Genomic DNA, 24,799 nt, shown 5'->3' on the forward strand with positions numbered 1-24,799 from the left:
TGTGTGCATTTCTTAGTTGGAAGAACAACAACAGCTTACATGTCTCTGATCCATTACAGAACAAGCCCTTTGTTGTATTTTCTTCAATACCCATCTATCTTTCAAAGCTTAAAAAAAAAACCTGTAAATTTATCTCCTCAATGAATATTAAAGTAAATCATATAAATCAATATTAAACATCTTAGCATCTGCATGATTAGGTACAAATCAACATTTGCTTCTGGTTCGTGCTGTCTTCTTCACATTTTTCTTTTCTTTTTTTTAAGATAGGGTCTCTCTACATAAATCCTCCTGCCTCTGTCTCCAGATTGCTGGGATTTAGACATGTGTTACCAGCATGTGCGACCATGATGCCACGATGTCCCATTCTGTACAGAATATGTTATGATATATGCTATATATACACTATAGTTTATAATATATACCCACACGCATACACACACACAAACACACACACACACACACACACACACACACACACACACACACAATATGCCGTGATATATATGTATTTTGTACGCAGTGTGGAGCTGGATTAAGGCATTTTATACCATATGTTGGTTTTTCCTATTATAGAAATTTGTATGAATGGAATCCTACATATGCTAAAGGCTTCTTGAGTTTTACTCCACCTTACTGTTGTAGGTATCTGTATTAGTTGTTTCTATCCCAGCACTGAATTTCCATAACGAGTAAGCTACATGAAAATCAGTCATCTGAGTGTTGTCTGGCTGGGGATGTTTGTATTGAGTTTTAGTAGAAGATTTTTGGCAATGTGTGTGTGTGTGTGTGTGTGTGTGTGTGTGTGTGTGTGTGTGTGTGTGTGTGTATTCATTCCTATAGGTATTCAGAAATGAAATTCCTCTAATGTTATCTATACCCTCTTCATCACCAGATTAGAATTTGCATTATTTTTTGATTTTTTTTTATGTCTAACCAAATTTCAGTGACTTTTGGGCCATTTTCAGATTTCCCTTTGTGATATAGGTGATTACTTGTATAGAAATGCATTTTAATATGAACTACAATTCTTAATCAGTTCTGGTTATAATACTGATCATTTCCTTTCATGAGAATCTCACCCAAACTGTGATTTACTTATTTCTTAGTAAGAATTTTTGATGAGCATACATTTTCTACTTCGTTAAAGAAATGCCTTATAGCTTTCTTTTTTGTTGTTGTTGTTTTGATTTTTTTTGCTATTTTGTTATTTATTTTTTGTTATCTACTTTCAGCTTAGGGCTTTTTCTCTCCACCATTAATAAAAAATACTTTCTAGTAGGTAACTCTAGAAGTTTTCTAGGTCAATATATTATCCATTTGCTTTAAATTATGTTAAGATTAAGGTAGTTTTTTCCTTTCTAGAACATATATACATGTATATATATTCTTTGTTTTGTAAGATAATCTTAAAATGTTTTTCTTTTTCTTTTCAATTGTTGATTGTCATAAAGCTCTTAATATCCTCCTATGCTTTCAATCCTGTCAGCCTTGTATTGGTATATCTTCAACATTCTTATGTATAATGGTTTCTAGTTCTGCTGTCAATAAAGTTGGTTAGGAGTTTAACAGTTCTGGGGCTATTTTAGGAAAGCTTTTAGCCAGGTGGTGTTGCACGCCTTTAATCCCAGCACTTTGAGAGTCAGAGGCAGATGGATCTATGTGAGTTCCAGGCCAACCTGAACTACAGAGTGAGTGCCAAGACAGGCTCCAAAGCTACACAGAGGGAAAAAATAAAGAAAGGTTTTGTTCAATGATTACATTATTCAGTACTTCCTTTCTTATTTTGGAAATTGACTTAAATATTTTCTTCTGTATTTTGTATGATTCTATATTCTTTACTTTAAATTGTAATTAAAATACAATATTTTCCTTCCTCCTATAACCATTCCTATGGCACACCTCCCATTCTTTCTCAAATTCATGGCCTCTTTTACTTAAATTATTCTTGTTACATGCACACATATATTTAGATATAAATATGACTGTCTGGCTGTATTTCACATTGCTCGTATGTATGCATTTTTATGGCTAATCACTTTGTATTGGATATCCATTTATGGGGCTCATACCTGAAGTAGACTAACCCTTCTTCCCTGGGCAGTTGTTAATTATTTACAGCTCTTGATGTCGGACTGGGTCCCTGAGAGGCTTCCCCTATCCATAACAGCATGCCATGTGGTGGTATTACCTCTCAGGTCTTGTTTAGGCGGCCATATTCTTGAGATTGAGTAGGTGTAGCTTCCCTGTCATACATAGCAGACATAATCGCACAGGAAGATTCCCAGTTCTTTAGCTGTTAAAATCTTTCTGCCCCTTCTGTAATGTTCCCTGAGTCTTGATTGCAGATTGTGTTGTTAATGTGTCAGTTGTGTCTCTGCACCCTGTCACGATAAATCTTTCTGCCAAAAGCCACACAAGCCTTACCGCCACGTGGGCAGTCTCTGCCAGCCACCCGAGTTCTGCCCACTGTGTGGATGGACAAAATAATACAGAGACTTATATTAGGTACAAATGCTGATTGGCCAATGACTAGGATTCTCATCTGTTAGCTCATCCTAATTATCATAAATCTATATATTTTATAAGACTTATCTTATCGGACGCCTTATTGGCGTCCCTCCTTGCGGGTGGATCACATTGTGCCACTGGAGCAGGAGCAGAGGGGAAAAGAGGGACACTTCCTGTTTCTCCTTCTTTAAATATGAGTCTCCTTGCTATGTCACTTCCTGCCTGGATCACCACTTCTTACTACATTTCCCAGAATCCTCTTTGCCTCCTAGTCCTGCCTAACGTGCTGCCTCACTGGCCAAATAGTATTTTATTTATCATCCAGTAAGACAAACACATACTCAGAAGCACTTCCCCCATCAGCACCCTACATGGTCTTGTCTGGATTTTGACCTGTTTTGTCTTACACTACTGACCTTGTGTTTCAAAGGGAAGTTTATTTGATGAGAGATGAAGGTTACACTTATCTGTGGGTGTTACATGTATTTGCAATGCAGTTAGGAATTATACTGGTTTTGGAGAATGTCAGTAGTAGTTTCTTCTGTCTTGGCTTTCCCTAGCCAACAGTAGTGGCTGAGCTTGGCGGTTGAATCTATCTTCTTTATTTTGTTGTTTATTTTCCTCTTCTTAAAGAAAAAAGTGTAAAAAAAGTAATGATAATATAATTATCTTTAGAACACATAAACCAGACTGGGATTATATTCACTTGGTTAGGCTATGCAGGTCCTGTGTTAAAAACTGTCCTACCTCAGAGATACACTAGGAAAGTTATATAATAAATTTTCTTCCTAAATGCTTTTTATTCTTTATTCATCCAAGTTTTGCTTGTCAGATATTACTTTGATATATGAAATGCTTTGAATCTTCTGTGACACTGTCTTACTAGGTGATTGTCTTTATGTCTAAATCCTTGGTGATACCAGAATGTGTCATAGTTACCTGTATGTTCCTTAATGATTGCTGAAATATTTAGTCAATCTAACTATATATGTAAACAATAAATAAAAAACACTCAGTCACATTATCATAATGCTTTTTGACAAATTTCAGCGGGTCACTGTGGCATTCCAGAACTCATAGTGAATGGCCAAGTCATTGGAGAAAATTACGGATACAGAGACACGGTTGTATATCAGTGTAACCCTGGCTTTCGTTTGATCGGCTCTTCAGTGAGGATTTGCCAGCAGGATCACAATTGGTCTGGTCAGCTGCCCTCCTGTGTGCGTAAGTAAGCACGACAAAAAACAAAATAAATTAGGGACCTCCTATGTCCGGAAATAGCCAATGAGTCATACTAAGTTTTACTCAGCAGGATAAAAACTTGTATCGATTTACCATATTTAGATGACAGTGTAAACTAAGTTTTTATAATGTGTTCATGTATACTACTATGCAATAATCCTTTTAGATCATATAACACTATGTATTTGGGGATACTGTTGCATTTGTATTCCTTCCTTTTTTCATGAAGACATGATTTAAGTTCAGAGCCTCAGCATTTGTGGTAAATATTTGCAAGAGAACATTTGTGTGGGCATGACATATTCACAGCATGCTTTTAACAGGAGGATTTCAAGTTGTTGACATGAATGTATAACAATGTCAACCCTCTCTCGATGTGAGACTACAAAGCTTTTTCTAGTGTAAACTCTTCTGGTGATGTGTTTCAGTAATTAGGATGCTAACGCTAGCTAGCTCATCAGATAGTACCCTGATGAAGTGTAATTAGTGGAGAAAGAAACAGCAGACTTCATATGGTGAGCCATTGTACCGATGTCAGCCCCACTGCTAATTATGGCAGTTAATTCAAGTCATTTGCTCTTTCAGGACTCTTGTTTCATAAATATTTGAAAGTGCTTATCACTATAGTTCCCTTTAGCTTCAGATCATTTTCTTAAATAGTCTATATGTGAAATATGAATAAGACGTTGTGGCGAGTGATTAAAAGAGCTTAACCAATATTAGAAAGCTTTTATAGCTATATTTACAATGTTTTTGAATGGAGATACAAAATTGTTTGACTACACATACGATTAGATATTTAAAACTACATTTGAGTGAAAACACTTGACATTTCAATCAACCTTTTGACAAATTTATGATCTCAAACATAAAAGATGCTGGGAAAATGGTTAAGAGCGCTGGTTTCTCCTTTAGAGGACCCAAGTTTGATTTCCAGCACACACATGGTGACTTCACAGCCATCATCAATGTCAGACTCAGGGTGTCCAAGGCTCTTTACCTTTGGTACACAGGCAAATATAAACACAGAAACACCCTACCACACAAAACGTAAATCAGTAATATTGATTTTGAATTTGTCTCTTTTAGTTCCTTAAATAGTTACAGCTGTGATTTTGAGTTACAAGGAATCTCTTCCCATACATGAAATATGACCATGGTGATGTTCTTTATCATGGGAAAAGACAGAGGAGTTAAGGGAAGGCAGTCTGGATGTAGGACACTTACATGGACAGGGGCCAAGGTCATCTAAATCAGGAAGTAGAGAGCTGTGTACCGTGACAGGCTGGGGGGCAGAGTAGCTTCGAGGCTTGGTGGGCTGAGGAACCACAAATGGAATAAAACTTTCCCTTCTTGTCTTTTTTCATGAGTCCTTAAGTGATGCTTGAATCTTTCAGGCTGGAGGTATGACATCCACCCCAGAAATGCCTTTACACCGGGCAGAATTCAACACGTGTGTGTGTGTGTCTGTGTGTGTGTGTGTGTATGTGTGAGGTGATATACATTTGTGTTTGTGACTGTGTATGTATATGTGAATTTGTGTGAGTATGCATATGTTTGTGTGAGTGTATGTATATGTATATGTGTGTGAGTGCATGTGTGTACGTATGTGTGTATTAATGTGTGTATGTTTGTGTGTGTGTGTGAGTGTGTGTGTGTGTGTGTGTGTGTGTGTGTGTGTGTAGGATCAACCTTAGAGCATTTTGCATGCTAGCCAAGTATTGCCACCTGGACTACACAGCCGTCTCTTGGGCAGAACTTTTCTGAATTCTCAGCTCTAAGTCAGTCCAGGTGAGGGTTTCAGTTGGACTGCCTCTGTGAGGCACAGCACGAAGTGGAGATTTGCTTCACATTTTCCTTTGTCAACATTTCTCTCTCATGACCACCTGTGCCTTCCTACTGCATGCATACTGTATCTTCCAAGGCAATCAGATCATCCCTACCCCTGCAACCGCCACAGCTGCTGATTGGAGATAAGCTTGACTCTATAAACCATACTTCCTTCTCCTGACTTCTTCTATCCTTGAAGTATTTCATATTTATTTTAAGTGCTACATAAAAAGGAAAAATATAGCCTAATAAGGATAATTCTATTACATTTTCTTATTATCATCAACTCTCAGATGTACATACATAACACTGGGATTCACTGTAATTTTACCTGATTGTTCATACACTTTAATTTCTGCTAATAATTTTCCATCCCCAATTACTTACATTAAGATTTTATGAATATTGTCTAGTAAATGGCAGTAAAGACATCAACTCTTTCAATTTCAACATCATAGTATATGGGTAAAGGTTTTATAAGCTTTAGAGAAATGATGTGATTATTTTGAGTTACACAAAAGACTTATTTAATCAATTACTAATTTAAGTAATATTTATAATATAAATTATATCATTGTCATTTAAAAAAATAAACTGGTATTTCATGGGAAATGTGTGGATATTGAGATTTTGGCTACGAAAGCCATAATAAACAATTAAACCACCTTCTTAAGCACACACACACACACACACACACACACACACACACACCATTACCACCACCACTAGGTAGCTTAAAGAGAGCAGTATTTAGTTGAGTCTGTACTAGAGATTTTACATTTTTTCATGTAAATTCAAGCATAACCAAATAGTGTCACTTTATTTTTAATAATTAGGACTATAAGTGAGAATAGTCCCTCAAGGGGGGAAACTAGTTTCTTTATTGATAATTTTAAGCAAGAATAAGATGCAGTTAAATTTCCAAGTGAGTAGGTTGACATTAACAATGCAGCTGAAAAATAATTGCTTCTGGGTCATTTAGATAGTACTAAGAGCAGCTCTGGTAGTTTCTGTACCCAATTATTAAGCATCGTTACTGGACTGCTCTGATTAACGGAGTGAGCTGACACAGTAAAACCCTTCCTCAAAATGCAGGGTATAGGAAAATCCAACACCTCATAGAATTAATTCTAGGACCAGAATATAAAAATGTTCCAAATAATTCTACTGAGCATATAATTTCTCAGGAAAAGTGTCAAATTATCAAATAATTTCCAGTAAGACTGATTAGATTGGAGAATGATAGCACTGGAACTGCTAGGGTAGCATTATGTATTGATCCCTATTGTCTGTGTTAACTTGTCTTGTTCAGGCTAACACTTTTGGCTGTCAATTTTTAGTGATAACTTTTTCTAAATCATATCAAAAAAATTATTTCAAAATCACATTGAAAAAATGAATGCAAATATTACAGCCATTAAAATTAACTTGTCAGTTAATCCTTGCTGCCGGAATTCAGAAGTGGAACTTCCTGTCATTATGTATACATTTTTTTTTGTATTTCGTTATATTTCAGGATATGTAAACAAACATAAAACACAATAGAACAAATAAAGCATATGAAATATTAAACATATATAGCACTTTATTGAAATTATCACAATTATGTATATTAAAAGATGTTTCATGCTTTGAAATGTTTGTTGTATAACCATGAAGAACTTAATTCTGCTCCCTGTACCCATTTAACTGTAACCCACAGATTTGGGAGGCATAATGATTGATGGGACTAGCAGGCTGCTAGCCTGGTCAAGACTTGAGCTCCAGGTACAGGGAAAATGGCAGAGTGACTGAGGGGGACAACCCACACCCTCATCTGGCCTCTGCTATACATTTGCACACACGTGTGCAAATGTACCATCTGTACGCTCATCACACACACATACATACACACAAAGCAGTCTCTAGAAAACATACAATCTTATCAGCTGTGTGTACCTCTATATTTTACTAATTTTCTAGATCTTTCTTAGTAGAAAAATACTTTGTGTATATCCACGTATCAGCTGATTTTTCTATGTTGAAGAGATTAAAGATAATTGCCATGAGATAATTGATACTATTTTTTTCCCTTTTCCCCAATGATGTAGCTGTTAGCTGTGGCCACCCTGGTAGTCCGATTTATGGAAGAACGAGTGGAAATGGATTCAACTTCAATGATGTGGTAACGTTCTCTTGCAACGTTGGGTATCTTATGCAAGGGCCAACCAAGGCACAATGCCAGGCCAACAGGCAGTGGAGCCACCCACCACCTGTGTGCAAAGGTATCCAGCTCATCACATTCCATCCGGGGTCATGCAGTAATGTCTGTAAAGGCATAGGTGATAAATCTTACCAGCTAAGGCAGAACAGTAGAGGGTTATTAAATAATAAGACAAAAGGCTTCTATATTGGTGTCATCTCATTTCACGTTTTTAATGGTTAAATTTTTCATTTTATTTTTATCCATTTAATTATGATTCATTTAAAAGTATAATTGTATCATTTCTGTCCTTCATTTTCCTAACTCCAAAGCCTTCCATACCCCTCCCATGTCCTATCTTCATTCTCAACATTGAGGGAATATTCCTTATGTACAAATAAGTAAATGCAACCTGCCGAATCTGTTTTAGATGTTTCTGTGTATAGGGCTTACTACTTTGTCACTGTACATTGTTTAACCAATTAGGGGCTAATCCCCCAAAAGATATCTTCTCCCTCTCTCAGCCGTTATTGGTTCCTCATAGTTCTTTATCTAGGGGTGGACCCCTGGGAAGTTCCACCTTTCCTCATTAGAATGTCTGAAACTGTAAGGCTTTCTTTCTGCCCAAATAGTATTAGGTTATAGCTATTTGCGAGAACATATATGCAGTACTTAAGATCATTTTAAATTGCATTTCTGTTCCTAAATACTGAAATGTGCTTTTGGTATTTATTTCTTTGATATTTATTGCTTTCTTTGTATTTTTGCAAAATATGGCTGGATTGCCATGCTATTCGCACAAATTCTTTTCGTTGTCTACTAGTTACAGATTAATGAGCATTTTTTAAATAAATTCTTATTTTTCAATAAAATACAATAAAGATTGTGTTGTCCAAAATAATATTTTTCTTCACTTTCTCTTCCTTGTTCAGCAAAAATAATTTAAGTGGGATGCTCCTTTAATCTATACTTAGCATAATTCTTTCTTGTTAAATTTTGGGGGGGGGCTTCGAGACAGGGTTTCTCTGTGGCTTTGGATGGTGGTAGTGGCACATGCCTTTAATCGCAGCACTTGGGAGGCAGAGGCAGGTGGATCTCTGTGAGTTCAACAACAGCCTGGTCTACTTAGCATAATTCTTACACATCTGTGATCCTTAAAATTGCTGAATTTTCCCCCTGTGTTTCCACCTACACGAATTTCAGACTATTAGTTTGATAGTTCACAGATTAGCTAAATTTCTGGAATATTTTGTTTTCTTAACTAAATTTACTTCTGAAACTAAGTTTTTAAAAGTTTCAACAGAATTACACCTAGTTATATTTATATTATTCTCAAACTAACTTTCTACTTCTTCACTTATGTAGTGGTCAACTGTTCTGATCCTGGAATTCCAGCCAATTCCAAAAGAGAAAGCAAAATAGAACATGGGAATTTCACCTACGGCACTGTGGTATTCTATGACTGCAACCCAGGGTATTTTTTATTTGGCTCTTCCGTTTTGATTTGCCAGCCAAATGGACAATGGGACAAACCTTTACCAGAATGTATCAGTAAGTAGATAATATGAATTGTTGCTATAAAAAGCTGCCAAGGAAACAATATTGATGGTTATCACCATTATAGAGTCAAAACTATATACCAGAAGAAATTATATTGACTGAATTGATTAGTTTGTTCAAAACTATAGATCTGTATGTTTTGCAAATTCTTTGTCCAAATGTTTCTTTATATAATATCATTTTCTTTTCTAAATTATATAAAATCTTCTATAATGTTATCACTATTTCTAGAGAGAAGGATGCAAACCTCTACTTAGCGCTGAGAGGGAACGACCATAGAGCAAAGTCTGGAAACTGCCAATGGGATTACATGCAGTGAATTCAGTGAGGGGTTATAACAGAAATAGAAATGACTAATAGACAAGCGAACCACTTAAAATCACTCTACCATGAGCGGCAGCTAAAGAAATCTGGAAACCAAAACTGCATTGGATAACTTGGATAAAGCTTAACCTGATTGCAGGCTATCTCTTTCAGGCAGCTCAGATAGTCGGGGACTTTTACAGGGCTTTCCAAGATGCTGGGTGAATGTGAGCCTCTTTTAGTGTCTTCTGGCAGTCTGGCTACTTATATTTACTTGGTAAGGGAGAGGCACACAGAATCTGGTTAGTTTCAGGGACTTAAATTCCTGAGCTAAAATCATTTCCATTAGAATAGAAAGTGTTTATCCCTAGTGCACAAATGGGCTTTTGGAGCCCATTCCCTATGGAGGGGATACTCTCTCAGCCTAGACACTGACTGGAGGGCCTAGGTACTGCCTCAAATGATGTGACAAACTTTGTTTATTCCTCCTGGGAGGCCTCACCTTCTCTGAGGAGTGGAGGGGGGTGGGATAGGGAGATTGTGGGAAGAGTGGGAGGCTGGGAGGGAGAGGGAACTGGGATTGGTATGTAAAATAAGATCATTTTTAATTTAAAGAAATAATCAATTAAAAAAACAGTCAAAGATGGATAGCTTTCAATGGAGAAATTTCTTTTATATTTATGAGGAAAGTTTTAATGAAAATTTGTCACAACACTGGTACATACTGGAAAAACAGTTTTTAGTCTGTCCATAAAATTTCTGATTCTTTGTAACTAATTTACTTATGTGACCTGCTGAACAAGATATGTTACTTCTTTTAGTGGACTAACACAACGATCTGAATAATTTAATTACAGTCTTTATTACTAACCATTAATATTAACACAATGAGAACATATACATTTTAAATTATTTTATTTTTAGGTCAATAGACAATTTGGCTTAATTGATTGCTATGTGACACTATAGAAGTTTGCTAAAAGTCATCTTTGAGGTCAATGTTTCCTTTTTATATATTTTACTGTAATAGAAATGGATAGCTCTGCATCTTTGTCTAAGCTTGATTTCATAATGAACGTAGACTAATATCCAAGGTTTCAATAGTGGCATTTTGATTCTTCTATGCCTAGAAATGTTTTGAATGCCAAGCCCTTGACTCTTTCCTTTGCATGTGGGATGAATTGGTTACAGACTCAGGTAGATTGTGAATCATAAAACATCTTTTCTGGCTGGGCATTGGTGGCGCACGCCTTTAATCCCAGCACTTGGGAGGCAGAGACAGGTGGATCTCTATGAGTTCGAGGCCAGCCTGGTCTCCAGAGCTAGTGCCAGGATAGGCTCCAAAGCTACACAGAGAAACCCTGTCTCGAAAATCCCCCCCAAAATCAAACAAACAAATAAACATCTTTTCTTCATCTATCTTACTCTCCTAATACTTCTCTGCTAATTTTGGTGTGGTCCAGCTTTTACTCGTAGTTGGCTTCCTATATTTTTATTCAGACTACCTACCTCATTGTTGTAAATAAATTATACAGCCACCTCCAGTTACAGTCAAAACCATCACATTGTTACAGTAACACAAACATGTTTGTATATACTTAAAAGTTTCTGTTGAACTCATTCCCAGGAAGAATCATTTAACCCTGTCGTTCTAAAACCATGACACCTATTTCATATTTAAGAAGCTAAATTTTATAAAGTTAGGGGTCTACTTTATAGAGTCTTTAAGATCTTCAGATGTGTCCATGTTAAAGTTTAAATAAAATTTAAATTAATCTTTTGCCGTTGCAACATAATGCTGCCATCTACAAAGTTTGCAGTTGAGATGGCAGATATTTAAATGAATGAATGAATAAGAATGTTTTAAGAAAATTTCTGATTGTGTATTCATCTAGTGTCATACCTTACTTTGGTCACATGTGGTCTTCACACTGCTGATTGGAAATGACTTTAATATTCTGAATAGAACACTTGCTTTTATTTTGTAAACAAGCTGATTCAGGTTGTTCGATAGGAGATATAAAAAAATTTTATATTCAATAATTATGTATTGTAGTGATTGACTGTGGACACCCTGGCATTCCTCCTAATGCAGTCCTGTCTGGAGAGAAGTATACTTTTGGGTCAACAGTTCACTATTCCTGCACAGGAAAGCGTTCTCTTCTAGGCCAGGCATCCAGGACTTGCCAGTTAAACGGACATTGGAGTGGATCTCAGCCTCATTGTTCAGGTACCACTGGAAGAGGGAACAGTGTGTGGCATGAATTATCATTACTAATCCATATTGCATACTCTAAGGACTTAGGCATCCTCTGAAAAAGTTTTGAGTGAAATTTGACAATCATTTATTAAGTAATGGAAATTGAGTGGCTAAGGAATACTGATTCCCCAGGGTACAGTTTCTCAACCTTCCTAATGCTGTGACCTTTTAATACAGTTCTTCCTGTTGTTCAATACAGTTCCTCATGTTGTTATGACCCCACCCATAAACTTACGTTAGTCACCACTTCATAACTGTAATTTTCTATGTTATGAGTCGTACTTTAAATATGTGATATTCAGGATATCTGATATGTGAACTGTGAAAGGGTTGTTCCACCCACAAGTTGAGACCCACTGCTCCACATGATAAGTTTCAGGAATTCGTTTCTGGACTGTGCTCTGCCCTGTGTAAACAATTATGTGGATTTAGAATGTATTTCTGTGGATAGAAACCATCCAGTAACTGGCTGAGAAAAAAAATAAGAATGTGATTCTATATGAATTCATAAAGACTGTAACGTCTTATGCTAAAGTAGACATTTTATTTTAGTACATATCAATTTGATTTTCCTAAGATGGAAAAGCCACATAATTAATTTTATCAGAATTAAACTCTCTTTCTTTCTAAGCAATGATTACTTATTGGCAAAATTTTAAAATACTCCTAAATGCTTTTAGTTGTAATGACCTAACAAATTTTATGAAAGCTACCTACCAATATCAAACTTATTTATTTATTAAGGATATCATATAGGATTATTCTTTATAACTACCAGTTATATTTAAATTAATGTATATGTAACCAGTTTTATTAATAACCAGTAGATTGAGTATCTTTTGCATTTTAGTATGATATATGACAAATTCATTTTCTTTAGATATATGTAAACTTTAAATGTAGTCAATCTCTGCTTGATAACCATTTATGTTCTCCCATTAGCTAGATATGATATTATTTTTCTGCAGTTACCTAGATTTACATATAAATATATCCTTTTTTACATAATGGTACTTTGTGGAGATCAGGTAGGTAAACGATTAGGATTAGTTTTACATTGCTTTCCCTTTCGAAGTGAAAAGGTGAAATGATTGCATTCAGATCTTCTGAATACTGGCAAGGCCCGATGCAGTGATTGGCACTTCAAATTTATCCTACAAATCAGTGGAATTTTAATACTGCCTTCCATGAAACATTAGTCCTATTTTAATGTACTCATAATGAATAAATTCCCAGGAGACCAAATGGACATATAAACATTCTCTTCCTTATGTATATAGTACATTAAAAACTATAACTGAATTGAAGAATTAACTGCTGCACATGTCTAAACAGTCAACAGTGACCTGAAAATGTGGGAGTAATTAAAATTACATTCCAGGTAAAAGAGAAAGTTCAAGGACAGGTTCCCCATAGACCACCATGTCAGAAGGTGTAGAAAGTGTGTCTAGAAAGTGTTCCAGGAGCCCTCACGGTCAACTCATCTGGCTCCCTTTTTGTTTCTGAATTTGTACTGTGTTTCCTGTGGCCAGAGAAGCCTAAATCGTATAGAGAGGGAAGAACAGGATAAGATCCTAGAGATGAGAGTTGAGTGAAATCCTATTGCAGAACTCATACCCAGTTTCTACCTCAGGGTAGTTGACCATTTATTTCTGAGTTTTCACACCTGGAAAAATGGAGTTGGTTGATTATCTCTTTGTTGGCAGCCATCGGAAGAGGGAATTTAAAAGGGGGAAAATCTTAAATGTATAGGAATAATTCTTCTAAGTATTTACTGTTTCTAGCATGTAGTAGTGGCAGAATAGCAGCTGAAAATGCATCAATAATTAGGTGGTTCAGTGGATTAATTCTGTGATCACAGAATCCAGTCTTTTCAATTTTATATGAATGCACTGACTGTTGAATCCATACTTCTGTGCTTTATAAATTTTCCATCAGTTCCATTACTAACTACATTCTGGGAATAATACTGATGACATATCCGTAACCTTTGATAATCATGTCCACAAATCTCCGTTAAGAAAAATACCTCAGTGCTCAGAAACCATTTTCTTTTTCATTCGGGTTTCCTCTTCATATGACCAATGGTCAAGTGAGATACAAGTCTATGCAGTCAAGTTATCTGAAAATTATATGCACAAAACTAATGCCGCCCAGACAACTGGCCAAATAGGTGCACATGTCATAATTAATTTGCAGGTGACACTACTGGTACATGCGGAGATCCTGGTACTCCTGGGCATGGCTCTAGACAGGAAAGTGACTTCAGAACTAAAAGCACTGTGCGCTTTGCCTGTGACCCTGGGTATATCCTGTATGGCTCGGAAGAGAGAACGTGTTTATCAAATGGCAGTTGGACGGGGAGACAGCCGGAGTGCAAAGGTAATCTCAAGTTGAAATTAACTATACTAAGGGTGCTAGTAGAACTTCAGTGTGATTATCAACTGCATTGAATTGAAAATTAGGAAAACTTAACTCGGAGTGTGTCCATGAGGATATATCCAGTGACCGGATTAGATCATGGCCACCCTGATCCCTGTAATGGTTTCATTAATCCAGCTACAAATTAAAATTTTGGTAGAATATTGGGAGGTGACAGGGTTATGGAAGATGGGCCTTGTTATAAGAAGTCGCTAGCTGGGTGAGTGATTTTGAAGCGTGAATACTGGCTCTGGTCTTCCTCTCTCCTTCCTTGTTACCTCAAAGTAAGAACCTTTGTTCTGCCAGTCCTGCCGACCACCAAGACGCTGTCATTGATCACAACCCTCTAATAGGAGGCTCATTGGGCTGTGTGCTAAAACTCCCAAACCTGTGAGCCAAAACAAATCCTTTTCCCTTTAAGTTGTATATGGCATGTACTTTTTCACAACAAAAGGCTGACCAGTATGGAATTCTAATTTAATGCGTATTCAAATTCACCTGGGTACCATTTACTGTATTACTGTATAGTACAATTACTATAACTTTCAGATCCTCATTTTGGACAATATTTTATTAACAATGTTTTGTCAGAGAATTATAAAAGATACCAATGGTATTAAAACATGTTTGGTCATTTAAAAATAATACACCCTTTTTCCTCCTATTGGGTTGCCTCGTCCTGCCTTAATATGAGAGTTTGTGCTTAGCTGTGCTGAAACATGTTATGTGTTCAGCTGAAGCCTGCACTTTTCTGAAGAGAAATGGAGGAGGAATGGGTTTGGGGTAGAGGGGATGTTACGATAAATCTTTCTGCCAAAAGCTGCTGAGCCCCACCACCACGTGTAAGCTTCTTGACATCCACCCGCCTGATTTAGGCCCAAATGAATACAAAGAAACTTGTATTAGGTTCAAAGCTGCTTGGCCAATGACTAGGATTTCTCATCGGTTATCTCAGTCTTAATTATCATAAATCTATATATTTTATAAGACTTGACTTATCGGACGCATCCCTCCTTGCTGGTGGCTCACTTTGTGCTGCTGGAGCAGGAGCGGAGGGGAAAAGAGAGCACTTCCTGTTTCTCCTTCACTTAAATATGAGTCTCCTTGCTAGGTCACTTCCTGCCTGGATCATCACTTCTCTACTACATTTCCCAGAATCCTCTTTGACTCCTAGTCCCGTCTACTTGCTGTCTCATTGGCCAAACAGTATTTTATTTAACAATCAATAAGATAAGCATACACAGTACATTCCCCATCAAGGGGATGTATGGGGGAAACTTGAAAGAGAGAAACCAGTTGGGATTTAATGTATAAGAGAATAATCAAAATAAGGCATACCCCTGATCCCAAAATAATGCAAGGGAAACTCCCACAGACCTACAAGGATGACCCCAGCTAAGACTAAGCAATAGAGGATAGGTAGCCTAAACTGACATCCCCAATGTTCAGACTGGTGACTACCCCAATTATCATCAGAGAGCCTTCATCCAGTAACTGATAGAAACAGATACAGAGACCCACAGTCAAACATTCAGCTGAGCTTGACTTTAGGGAATCTTGCTGAACACAGGGCAGAAAGATTGTAGGAGCCAAAGGGGTCCAGGATATCGAAAAAACAAAGAAAATCCCATAGAAACCACTCACCTGACTCATAGGAACTCACAGATTCGTAACCAACAACCAGGGAGCCTGTTTGGAACCAGCCCTAGGCCCTCTCCATATATCTGATAGTTTTATAGCTTGGTGTACTTGTGGGACTGCTAGCAATGGGAGCAGAGGCTGTCCCTAATGCTTTGGATGACTCTTCAGAGACTATTACACATACTGGATTGGTTTGCCCAGCCTTAATACAATGGGATGGGCTTAGTCTTATGGCAACTTGATAGCTAGGCCATGCTTTGTTGATACCCATGAAAGGCCTGCCCCTTTCTGAACAGAAACAGTGAGGGGGTCGGGGGCAAAAGAGAGATGGGGGAAGGGAATGGGAGGAAAGAAGGGAGAGATAACTGCATTCTGAATACAAAATGAATAAATAAATACAGTTTAAAAATATCCCAAATAATAAACATTTTGAGTGAAAAACTCAAAATGCTGCCAGAAATTTCTTTTTAGCCCAGTTATCTGTAGTATACAGGGTTGGAAAAATAACTTTTTCTCACATCAACTTTACTTCATTATGTTTGTCTTCCCAGTCTCTATAAATAGAATAAAAATACTTAGATCAAGTTTTTATTTGTAGAACACAATTTTTGTTACTAAGATTATTAATCCTAATGTGGTAAGGTCATCGTTGATATGAATTTATGTTTAATGTTGGATAAATACATAACGCTGAAATGTAGTTAAAAACTCACCTGGAAGAATTAGCTTATTCTTGTTACTGCTTCATACTGAAAGCAAAACTTGCAAGGTCACTTAGAAGACTTATGTGATATTATAACAAGCATATTGGTTTGGAAATGGGAAATAGTTTCCATGCAACACACTTCTACTGTTGATTGACTCTATTATAGAAATGTTTTCACCACATTTAAGATTTTTAGTATTCATGCTATCACAAAACATGAATGATTCTCGCCACCTTCAGAAACAATGGAAACTCAGATGATACACAGAGGGGAGTTAAAGAATGAAGTAGCTGAAGACAATGCAGAAAAATCTAAAACCAGATTTTGGGGGACTTACAGTATCTGCCAGGTCTTCTTAATTGTAATAACAATGGAGGTGCTATCACAATGCAACATTCTATAGAAGTGAATTATAAGCCATCTGTTTTCTATAGAACAAAATACTGAATAGATGCAGGAAAGAGTGATGTTAGCATTGATTGCTGCTCCACGTGACATACCCACATCTAGATTTGAAGGTAGGAATCACAAGTAAGCCAGGATGTGTGGTGTTTGGCTCCTGGGTCTGTGTCACCTCTTGCTTTACAATATTTTCTAGTTCTATAGATATTCCTGTAAGTTTCCTGACGTTATATTTCTTTAAAGCTGAAGAGTACACCACTGTGAATACATACCAAATTTTCGTAATGCATTCATCAGCTGAAGGACATTTCGGGTTTCCATTTGCTAGCATTGTGATTAAAGTAGCAATGAATATGGCTGAAAAGAGTGTCTGGTGGTAGGATGTCAGCTCTTTGGGCCTATGATGAGGAGTAGTGTAGGTGGGTCATATAGTATGTTTATTTTCATTAGCTTATTGGTCTTTAAGACAATGTGGATTTGTGATTCTTTATTGAAAACTTCATTCATTACTTCCTATTTACCTTGTTCTTTTTATATGCTCAATTGCCTACAGAGAGGAACTCTAACAATGCAAATGTTATATATTCATGTAAAATATATGGATGTATACAATATTTAAATTATATATATATATATATATATATATATATATATATGAGCATATATATATATTAAACAGCTGTTCTCAAGGAATGCCAATATAATAAATCTATTGTATATTATTACAGTTATTAATTTTCTAAATTTGTATGAATTGGTTTTTAGGCAAAAGAAAAACTTCATGTATCTGAAGGCAACCCTCTTCAATTGATTTCTTTTCAATGGTTGTACTGAAATTAATAACAATCACAGTTTTTAAAATGTTACTTGATTTGAAATCTAGTAATTAAGGAAACAAAATCAACACAAATTCATCTTGCATTTCAACTACGTAGGCAGATATTTCATTGCAAAGTTCAGAGAATTTTCTTATTTCTTAGGACAAGTTTGAAGGAACACTAGACATTAAGTGTTTGAAAAAGGATTTCTATTTCATTGTTCTTGAATGTCCTCATAAACCTTTTATTTTACAGCTGTACAATGTGGTAACCCAGGAACAACAGCGAATGGGAAAGTTTTTCGGATTGATGGTACCACATTTTCCAGTTCTGTCATCTATTCCTGCATGGAAGGCTACACACTTTCGGGACCCTCTGTCCGACAGTGCACCGCCAACGGAACGTGGTCTGGAAGTTTGCCCAACTGTACAAGTAAATGTTTCCTTCATCTTTCAAAAGTTTCATTCAAGTGAAAATGGATAAAGGTGTCATTGGGTTTTAACTAAATGTTACCTCTTTGAGGTTAGAAGGTTATGTATACTTACCATTAAATTATACACTAGTGATTTCAAGAATTGTTAGTCTCACCAAGGTATTGCATTGGCTGGGTGAGGAAAGAGGGATCAAAGAAAATCAGTCATATTTTATATATTTTAGCAAACTTTAGGCATAGTTACTAAATATAAGTGTCAGAATAAAATTACAACGGATTCAGTTCTTTGCTTACCAATCTAACTCAGACCAACAGCCATCTTGATATTTGAAAGCATCATTATTAGAGATGCTCACGCTGACAAAATACCTTATAGGTATTTTGATGTGGTAAATCAATTTTCTTTTGTTTTGGTTTTTCAAGAAAGCCTTTCTCTGTGTTGCCCTGGCTTTCTTGGAACTCTCTCTGTCCACCAAGTTGGCCTCAAACCCAGACATCTGCCTGCATCTACTGAGTGCTAGGATTAAAGATAGGGACCTCTAATGCCCAGATAGATATAAATGAATTCTTACTGGTAATGTGTTATAGAAAACCAGTTCTGATAATGGGCCCGCTGTGGTGTGTTGCTCTGATCTGCTGCTTTGTCCCACTGAACTTCCCCTTGAGGGACATGGGCGAGTAGGCTTGAAGTCAATGGCACGGACTGTGGTGTATATGCTGGGTGTAGCAAGCTCAGTTTATTTCAGAAAGGGGAAAGCCTTATATACCCCCACCTGCCTAGGGGAATAGGAGGCTGCAGCGCTGACATCAGGGTGTTTTTGTGGTGACTGGAGACTGGTTCAGCTGGTCTTGTCTCATAGCATAGCAGCACTTGCTAGGGGCTTCATTGGCAGACCTAGGTTGGCTCAATTTGGGGAAGTTTACATACTACAGGCTCAGATAGCCAGTTTAGTTCAGTTCAGGCAGCAAGGGCCTATTGGTCTCCAGGCCCTTTGTGCCTGGGCAAATACTCCACCCACAGTGTTGAATTCTTAAAATCTCCTACACCAATGCCTATGTCTGGCATAAAATAGTACTTAGGGTTAGGAATATGGCTTAATTGTACTGTTCTTGCCATATATATATATATATATATGAAGTCTTGAGTTTATTGCCAAAACAGTGGGAAAAGTAGGCCAAAGAAAGGAATAGGAATAAAGAAATAAGTCGGAAATGGAGGCTATAAGGAAGGCTGTGAAGAATGATAAGAGGAAGGAAAACAGCAGCAGAAAGCAAGTATATAATCAACACATCCATGGAAGATCACAATTGCCTAAATGTTGGCTTTGTGGGTTTTTATAGTTTATTATTTTTTCCTTTCATCGCAGAATGAGTATGCCCATGTCCAACAGTAGATAGCAAAAGAAACTATTTCAAAGGTATTTTTTTTGAAGGAGCCCACCTCACCTTTCTCTCTCTCTCTCTCTCTCTCTCTCTCTCTCTCTCTCTCTCTCTCTCTCTTAATCTCCTACAGGTTTTTCATATATATATACTATGGCTTCAGTTTTGATGTTTGCATGGGATTCCTGAGTGTGCAAATGAGTGGGTTTCTATGTCTATCACTATCTCTTGTGTGTTTTCTTGGGCTGGCTCACTTCTGTTTGATTTGATGTACTCCAATTTGTTTGTTTTTGTTTTATCTTATGATAATTTTTATTACTGTTGTGCCTTCCATGTTTGCCCCTTTTCCTCTCTAAGGGGAGAGAGAAAGGGATGGATCTTGATGGGAATGAAGGTTGGGAGAACTGAGATGCGTAGACCACAGGGAAAACAATGAAAATCATTCAGTTAAGTCTAAGCTGATTTTAACCATTTCACTGAAAGTACAATGCCCTTTGCTTTTTTTAATAAGCCAAAGAAAAGTGCAGGGGCTTAGCCCAACCACGGAAGGCTGAGCTGGGTTCGAGGAGCAGCAAGTGTACCTAGCCTGTGCCTCAGCCTCCCAGGATCCCTGAGACAATAGGACACAGGGAGTCTAGTCAAGCAGGAACTCCTTTATTGCCCCACAGCAAGCATTCCCTCTCATAGGGTTTTTCTGTATAGCATTGGAGCCTATCCTGGAACTAGCTCTGTAGACCATGCTGGCCTTGAGCTCACAGAGATCTGCCTGCTTCTGCCTCTTGAGTGCTGGGATTAAAGGCATGCATCCTCAACACCTGGCCATAAAATATCTTTTAAAGCAAAAAACCACAGAGCAGGAAAACAACCAGCCAATGGTTTTAAAGGTCAGCCTATCATGCACCTATGCGAACCTAGTGAACCTGAGCAGTTCATGCAGTGACCTCATCTGGTTCGATCTTGGCAACCAGTCACCCTTTTTTGTGTGTGACTTTCCCCTCAGCACCATCTTTAGCTGGCTTATGTGCCCTTCACAAAGGATTGTGCTGAGCAAGGTAATTCAACTATTGATTTTAGTAAATCTGGGGATCTGCTACACACTGACCACTGTATACAGTCCATACTATGGTAATTTATTTATAATAAATACCATGAACAGGAAAAAATTTTCTTCAAGAAAGAAGCAAGGAGGTTTCAGTGAAAATTAAGCAGTCTAAAATTTGCTGAAAACATCTAAGTGACTGATAGGACTTATAGGTGGAAATGTAAATGAATTAAAATCCGTGTTTCATATTTCTTCTTATTAATGGACAGTGATCCTTAAGTAGAGTCCTAAAACTTTAGATAATAGTGTAGACTTGCATTTCACAGGTCAAAAAATTGGAGAAATGATAGCATTTGATGATCTCTAGACTACTGGAAGAAACTAGTTCTAAATATTACTGTTTATCGCTTATGAAAAATATCATTTAGCTTGATTATTACTCACATACACCAATATGATTAAATTCAGGTGAAATATGATTTGATTTTCTTTATTTGCCAGTTGTAGGTATTATTTTTATAGTGGCTATCTGCAAAGGCTTATGAATTAATGTCAAACACATTGAAGTTAGCATAGAAAACATTAAAATATTTGATTGGATGTTTAAATCACACCTGACAGCAAAATTTGATGAAGACGCAAACACATTAGTTTAATTATGTAACTGTGTGTTGTGGGAATTCATTCACTTTGTGAGATCCGAACAGCATCTAGCCTTTCCTTAGAAAGAAGTCCAAGTAATTGCACTGGGAAGTCTTGCCGAGCATAGATAAATAGCACCATTCAGGGAACCTCCTCAAGCCTATAGTCATTTATTCTATATGCCCTCAATACCACCCCAGACCAAATAGCCACATGCAATTAAGGTAGGATCACATACCAAGGACTGTGAGGTATAGGAGGGAGTGGTCTAGAAATCAGTGGCTGTTTCAGTGAACCTTCCCTTGCCCCTCTGTTTTGGAAGGAAAGCCAACAATCCACAGACCCTGTCTTGCTATTCTCTTGCATTCAAGTAAATCTGATCTCAGAAGAATAGTGGCCACTTTGCTAGGAAGACAGCTCTCTACAGTGTTATAAAAGTATATTAAGTCATAAAGAGCATAGGCTTATTTTTCATAGTTGTGGAGAATAAAGAGTCTGAGATCAAGTAGTCATCAGAACCCATGTCTAGTGACAGCTAGATGGCTTTTGTCCTTCAGTGGCAGAAAACAGATTCTAAACCCTGTGACATGGTTCTAATTCACATCTATGAGAACAAAGCCCTCCTTGAAACCCCTACCTGCTAACAATACTCCATTGGAGTAAGGTAAATTTCTACAATTTTGCATGGAAGCCAATATTCAAATCATAGTTCTGTAAAGCCCATGTTCATACATGAAGGTACATACACAAACACACCACTAAATAATCCTTCATTTTTTCTGTTAGAATTTTTATAACATCAGCTCTCAAGTACTAATGTTTGTCATTGATTTTTCACCATTTAAAACTGTGCTAAGTGCTTAACAGAACTCCAATACTTAATAGTGACATGTTGCTGAAAATGCCCCATTTTCATTTCTAGTTCACACTGGAAACATTATTAATTTGTGGAGCAGGGGCATGACTTTATTTACCCATGGTAAATGAGTAAGTGTAGCAGTTAAGATTAATTTTGTGTGTTCTACAACTGAAGCAGTGTTCTGGTGTTTCCTTCTGATCCCATACTTTGTGTTTTCACTCTGGGTTTATTGACTCTCTTTCCTCTTCATTCCAATAGTAAAAGACATACAGAATATAATAATATAATATTATGGCAAGGCAGATAAACCATAAGAAGATATTACATTAATTCATAGCCATTTACTCTTCATATCATAATTTAGTTATATGGAATTATTTTATTCCAATTTGAAATGACCATGTACTTTCCACAACAGTCTTTCCAAACAATATTTCCTTCATAACCACCAAAATTGCCATTAACATGTCAAGCAAATATGACATAAGTCAACAATAATGCTGCATTTCCTTCAAGAGACAAAGTGTTTTAGAAAGATCAGTCAGTGGGAAGGAGTGGCACTCAGTGCTGTTGAATCACAGAGTCATTGGTAAGGAGAGTCGATGGAGCAGTAGACTGTAGACTCCAGTATGATCAAGATTGACACGACAGCTCATTATTTGTAGGAGGCATAATTAATAGTAGCTGTTAGGAAAGTCATTAATTCCCTTAAAATGTGTTTTTTGACTTATCTTTTTCTCAATTTTATGGTGAAAATAAAGTATAGAATTATATTTCAATTCATTTTACTTCAAAAGTTTGACAATTTAATTTTTTCCTCTTATCTACTATTAGGTGCACAGAGTTCCCAAAAATGTAAATTAGAGGATGGAGCCAATTTTTAGACATAATAGTAGGGTGGGATTTTTTTTTTTTTTGAGCCAATATTCCAATTCAATCTGTAATAGGCCCTGTCCAGAAAAAAAAAAAAAAGACGTTTGCAGATGTCTTTATTAATATTAATATACTCTTCATTAAAAATCTGGGTGAAAGCAAAAATAACCTAAAGAAATAAGAGAAACAAATTTAAAGTCTATAGCTATTTTATGAGGTCGTGAATTTGAAACATATTTAGGTAATATACAGGATGATTTGTTTCCTATACATCTCTGTTCTATCTTGTTACATGTTTTTAGTTGAGCTTATTTTATTTTCTTTGGGGGGGGTTGGTTTCAAGACTGGGTGTTTCTGTGGCTTTATTTTTTTGAAGCTGCTTTAAATTTTTTTTTTTTTCATTTTACATTTCAACCCCAGTTCCCTCCTTTCCTTCTCCCATCCCAGGAAAAAAAGTTTTCTTGATACAAATTTTAAAATAGAATTTACGTTAAACGTGACTATTTGGAATTCTATGAACTACTTTACAAAGCAAATGATTATATAGGAGACATCCTTTATATTATCCTTCAATTGAAATGCCAATATGTATAGTCCTAAATTCCCATCGGCTACAACAGAATAGAATCACATATAAAGAATCTTGGCATTAATCAATCTTGATAGAAAACTAATAAATATAATTTAATCATAGTAACCTTAAAATAATAGAAAAAGTGAATTTAAAAAGAATGCAAGAGGTAGAACTGGTGATGGACTTCCGGCAAGTATTTATCTTCACCAACACTTTGTTACTACAAACAGACAAGTTGATAAGCCAATCAGGATTAATCATACTAGGTGAGATTTTATCTGCATCGAATGATCAGCATAATTTGTATTTTACTTTATTAGCTCTCTGAAATCTATTAACCAATTCATGTTCCAAATTATATGTAAGTCCATTCTTTAAAACAATTTGCACTTTTAGGACATAATAAGATCTGTTTCTGGTTTGCTTGTTTGTTTGTTTGTTTCTGAATTGTGTCTTGTGTTATTTCTGTCCTAAGTGTTTCTCAAAGTCTTTTTGGTCACAGTTTAAATAAATCATTTTGTATTCAAACAGTATGGCCAAGACCTCACTGCACTGAGTATACAACCCATGTTGAGGACGGATTCTGGATTAGAGTTTGGTCCTCTTTGGTGGGATAATGGGCTGAGGGCTATTGTCCTTGACCATGACCTAGGTAGTGCTCTGGTCTTTCAGAGCCTTGTGTCCCTTGCTCTGTCTGGGTTCCCCATTTCCTTTTCTACTGTGAGGTCAGTACAAGACAGGCAGCTGTGTCATGTGTGTTAGAGGTCCTGAACACACTAGTTTGCATTTTCTTTGTGAACATGAGCACAAATGTGGAAAGTCAAAATTAAGGTTCATGACACAGCAAAGCAATGACTCTCTCCTAGCCTTCAACACTGTAAAGTCCTCTATGTGTATGTTATGGGTATTAGGTTTGTGGGACTCCTAACAGTGGGAACTGGTGTATCTCTGACTCCTTTGCCTGCTCTTAGGACTCTCTTCTTGCTATTGGGTTCCTTATATGAAGGCTTTTGCCTTGTCTTGCTGTATCTTGTTTTCCCCTGTTTGGCTGTCATCTCTTGAAGGCCTGTTGTTTCTGAAGAGGAAACTGGGAGATTGGATCTATGGTAGAGGGGAGGT

The 24,799-nt window shown here is 36.8% G+C and overlaps 1 protein-coding gene across 3 annotated transcripts in view; it reads left to right on the forward strand.

Annotated features, from left to right (window-relative positions):
- The window catches only part of LOC100774887 (CUB and sushi domain-containing protein 3), a 1,055,385-nt gene that overhangs the window by 995,622 nt on the left and 34,964 nt on the right, over positions 1–24,799 (forward strand). For all 3 annotated transcript variants that reach the window (XM_027431430.2, XM_027431431.2, XM_027431432.2), the window contains 6 exons: positions 3,562–3,735; positions 7,674–7,847; positions 9,131–9,316; positions 11,685–11,858; positions 14,088–14,270; positions 18,133–18,309. In XM_027431430.2, coding sequence (XP_027287231.1) covers positions 3,562–3,735; positions 7,674–7,847; positions 9,131–9,316; positions 11,685–11,858; positions 14,088–14,270; positions 18,133–18,309 — 1,068 coding nt within the window. The remainder of the gene's footprint in view (positions 1–3,561; positions 3,736–7,673; positions 7,848–9,130; positions 9,317–11,684; positions 11,859–14,087; positions 14,271–18,132; positions 18,310–24,799) is intronic.

The sequence above is a fragment of the Cricetulus griseus genome, chromosome 10 (assembly GCF_003668045.3).
Source record: "Cricetulus griseus strain 17A/GY chromosome 10, alternate assembly CriGri-PICRH-1.0, whole genome shotgun sequence".
NCBI classification, from domain to species: Eukaryota; Metazoa; Chordata; class Mammalia; order Rodentia; family Cricetidae; genus Cricetulus; species Cricetulus griseus.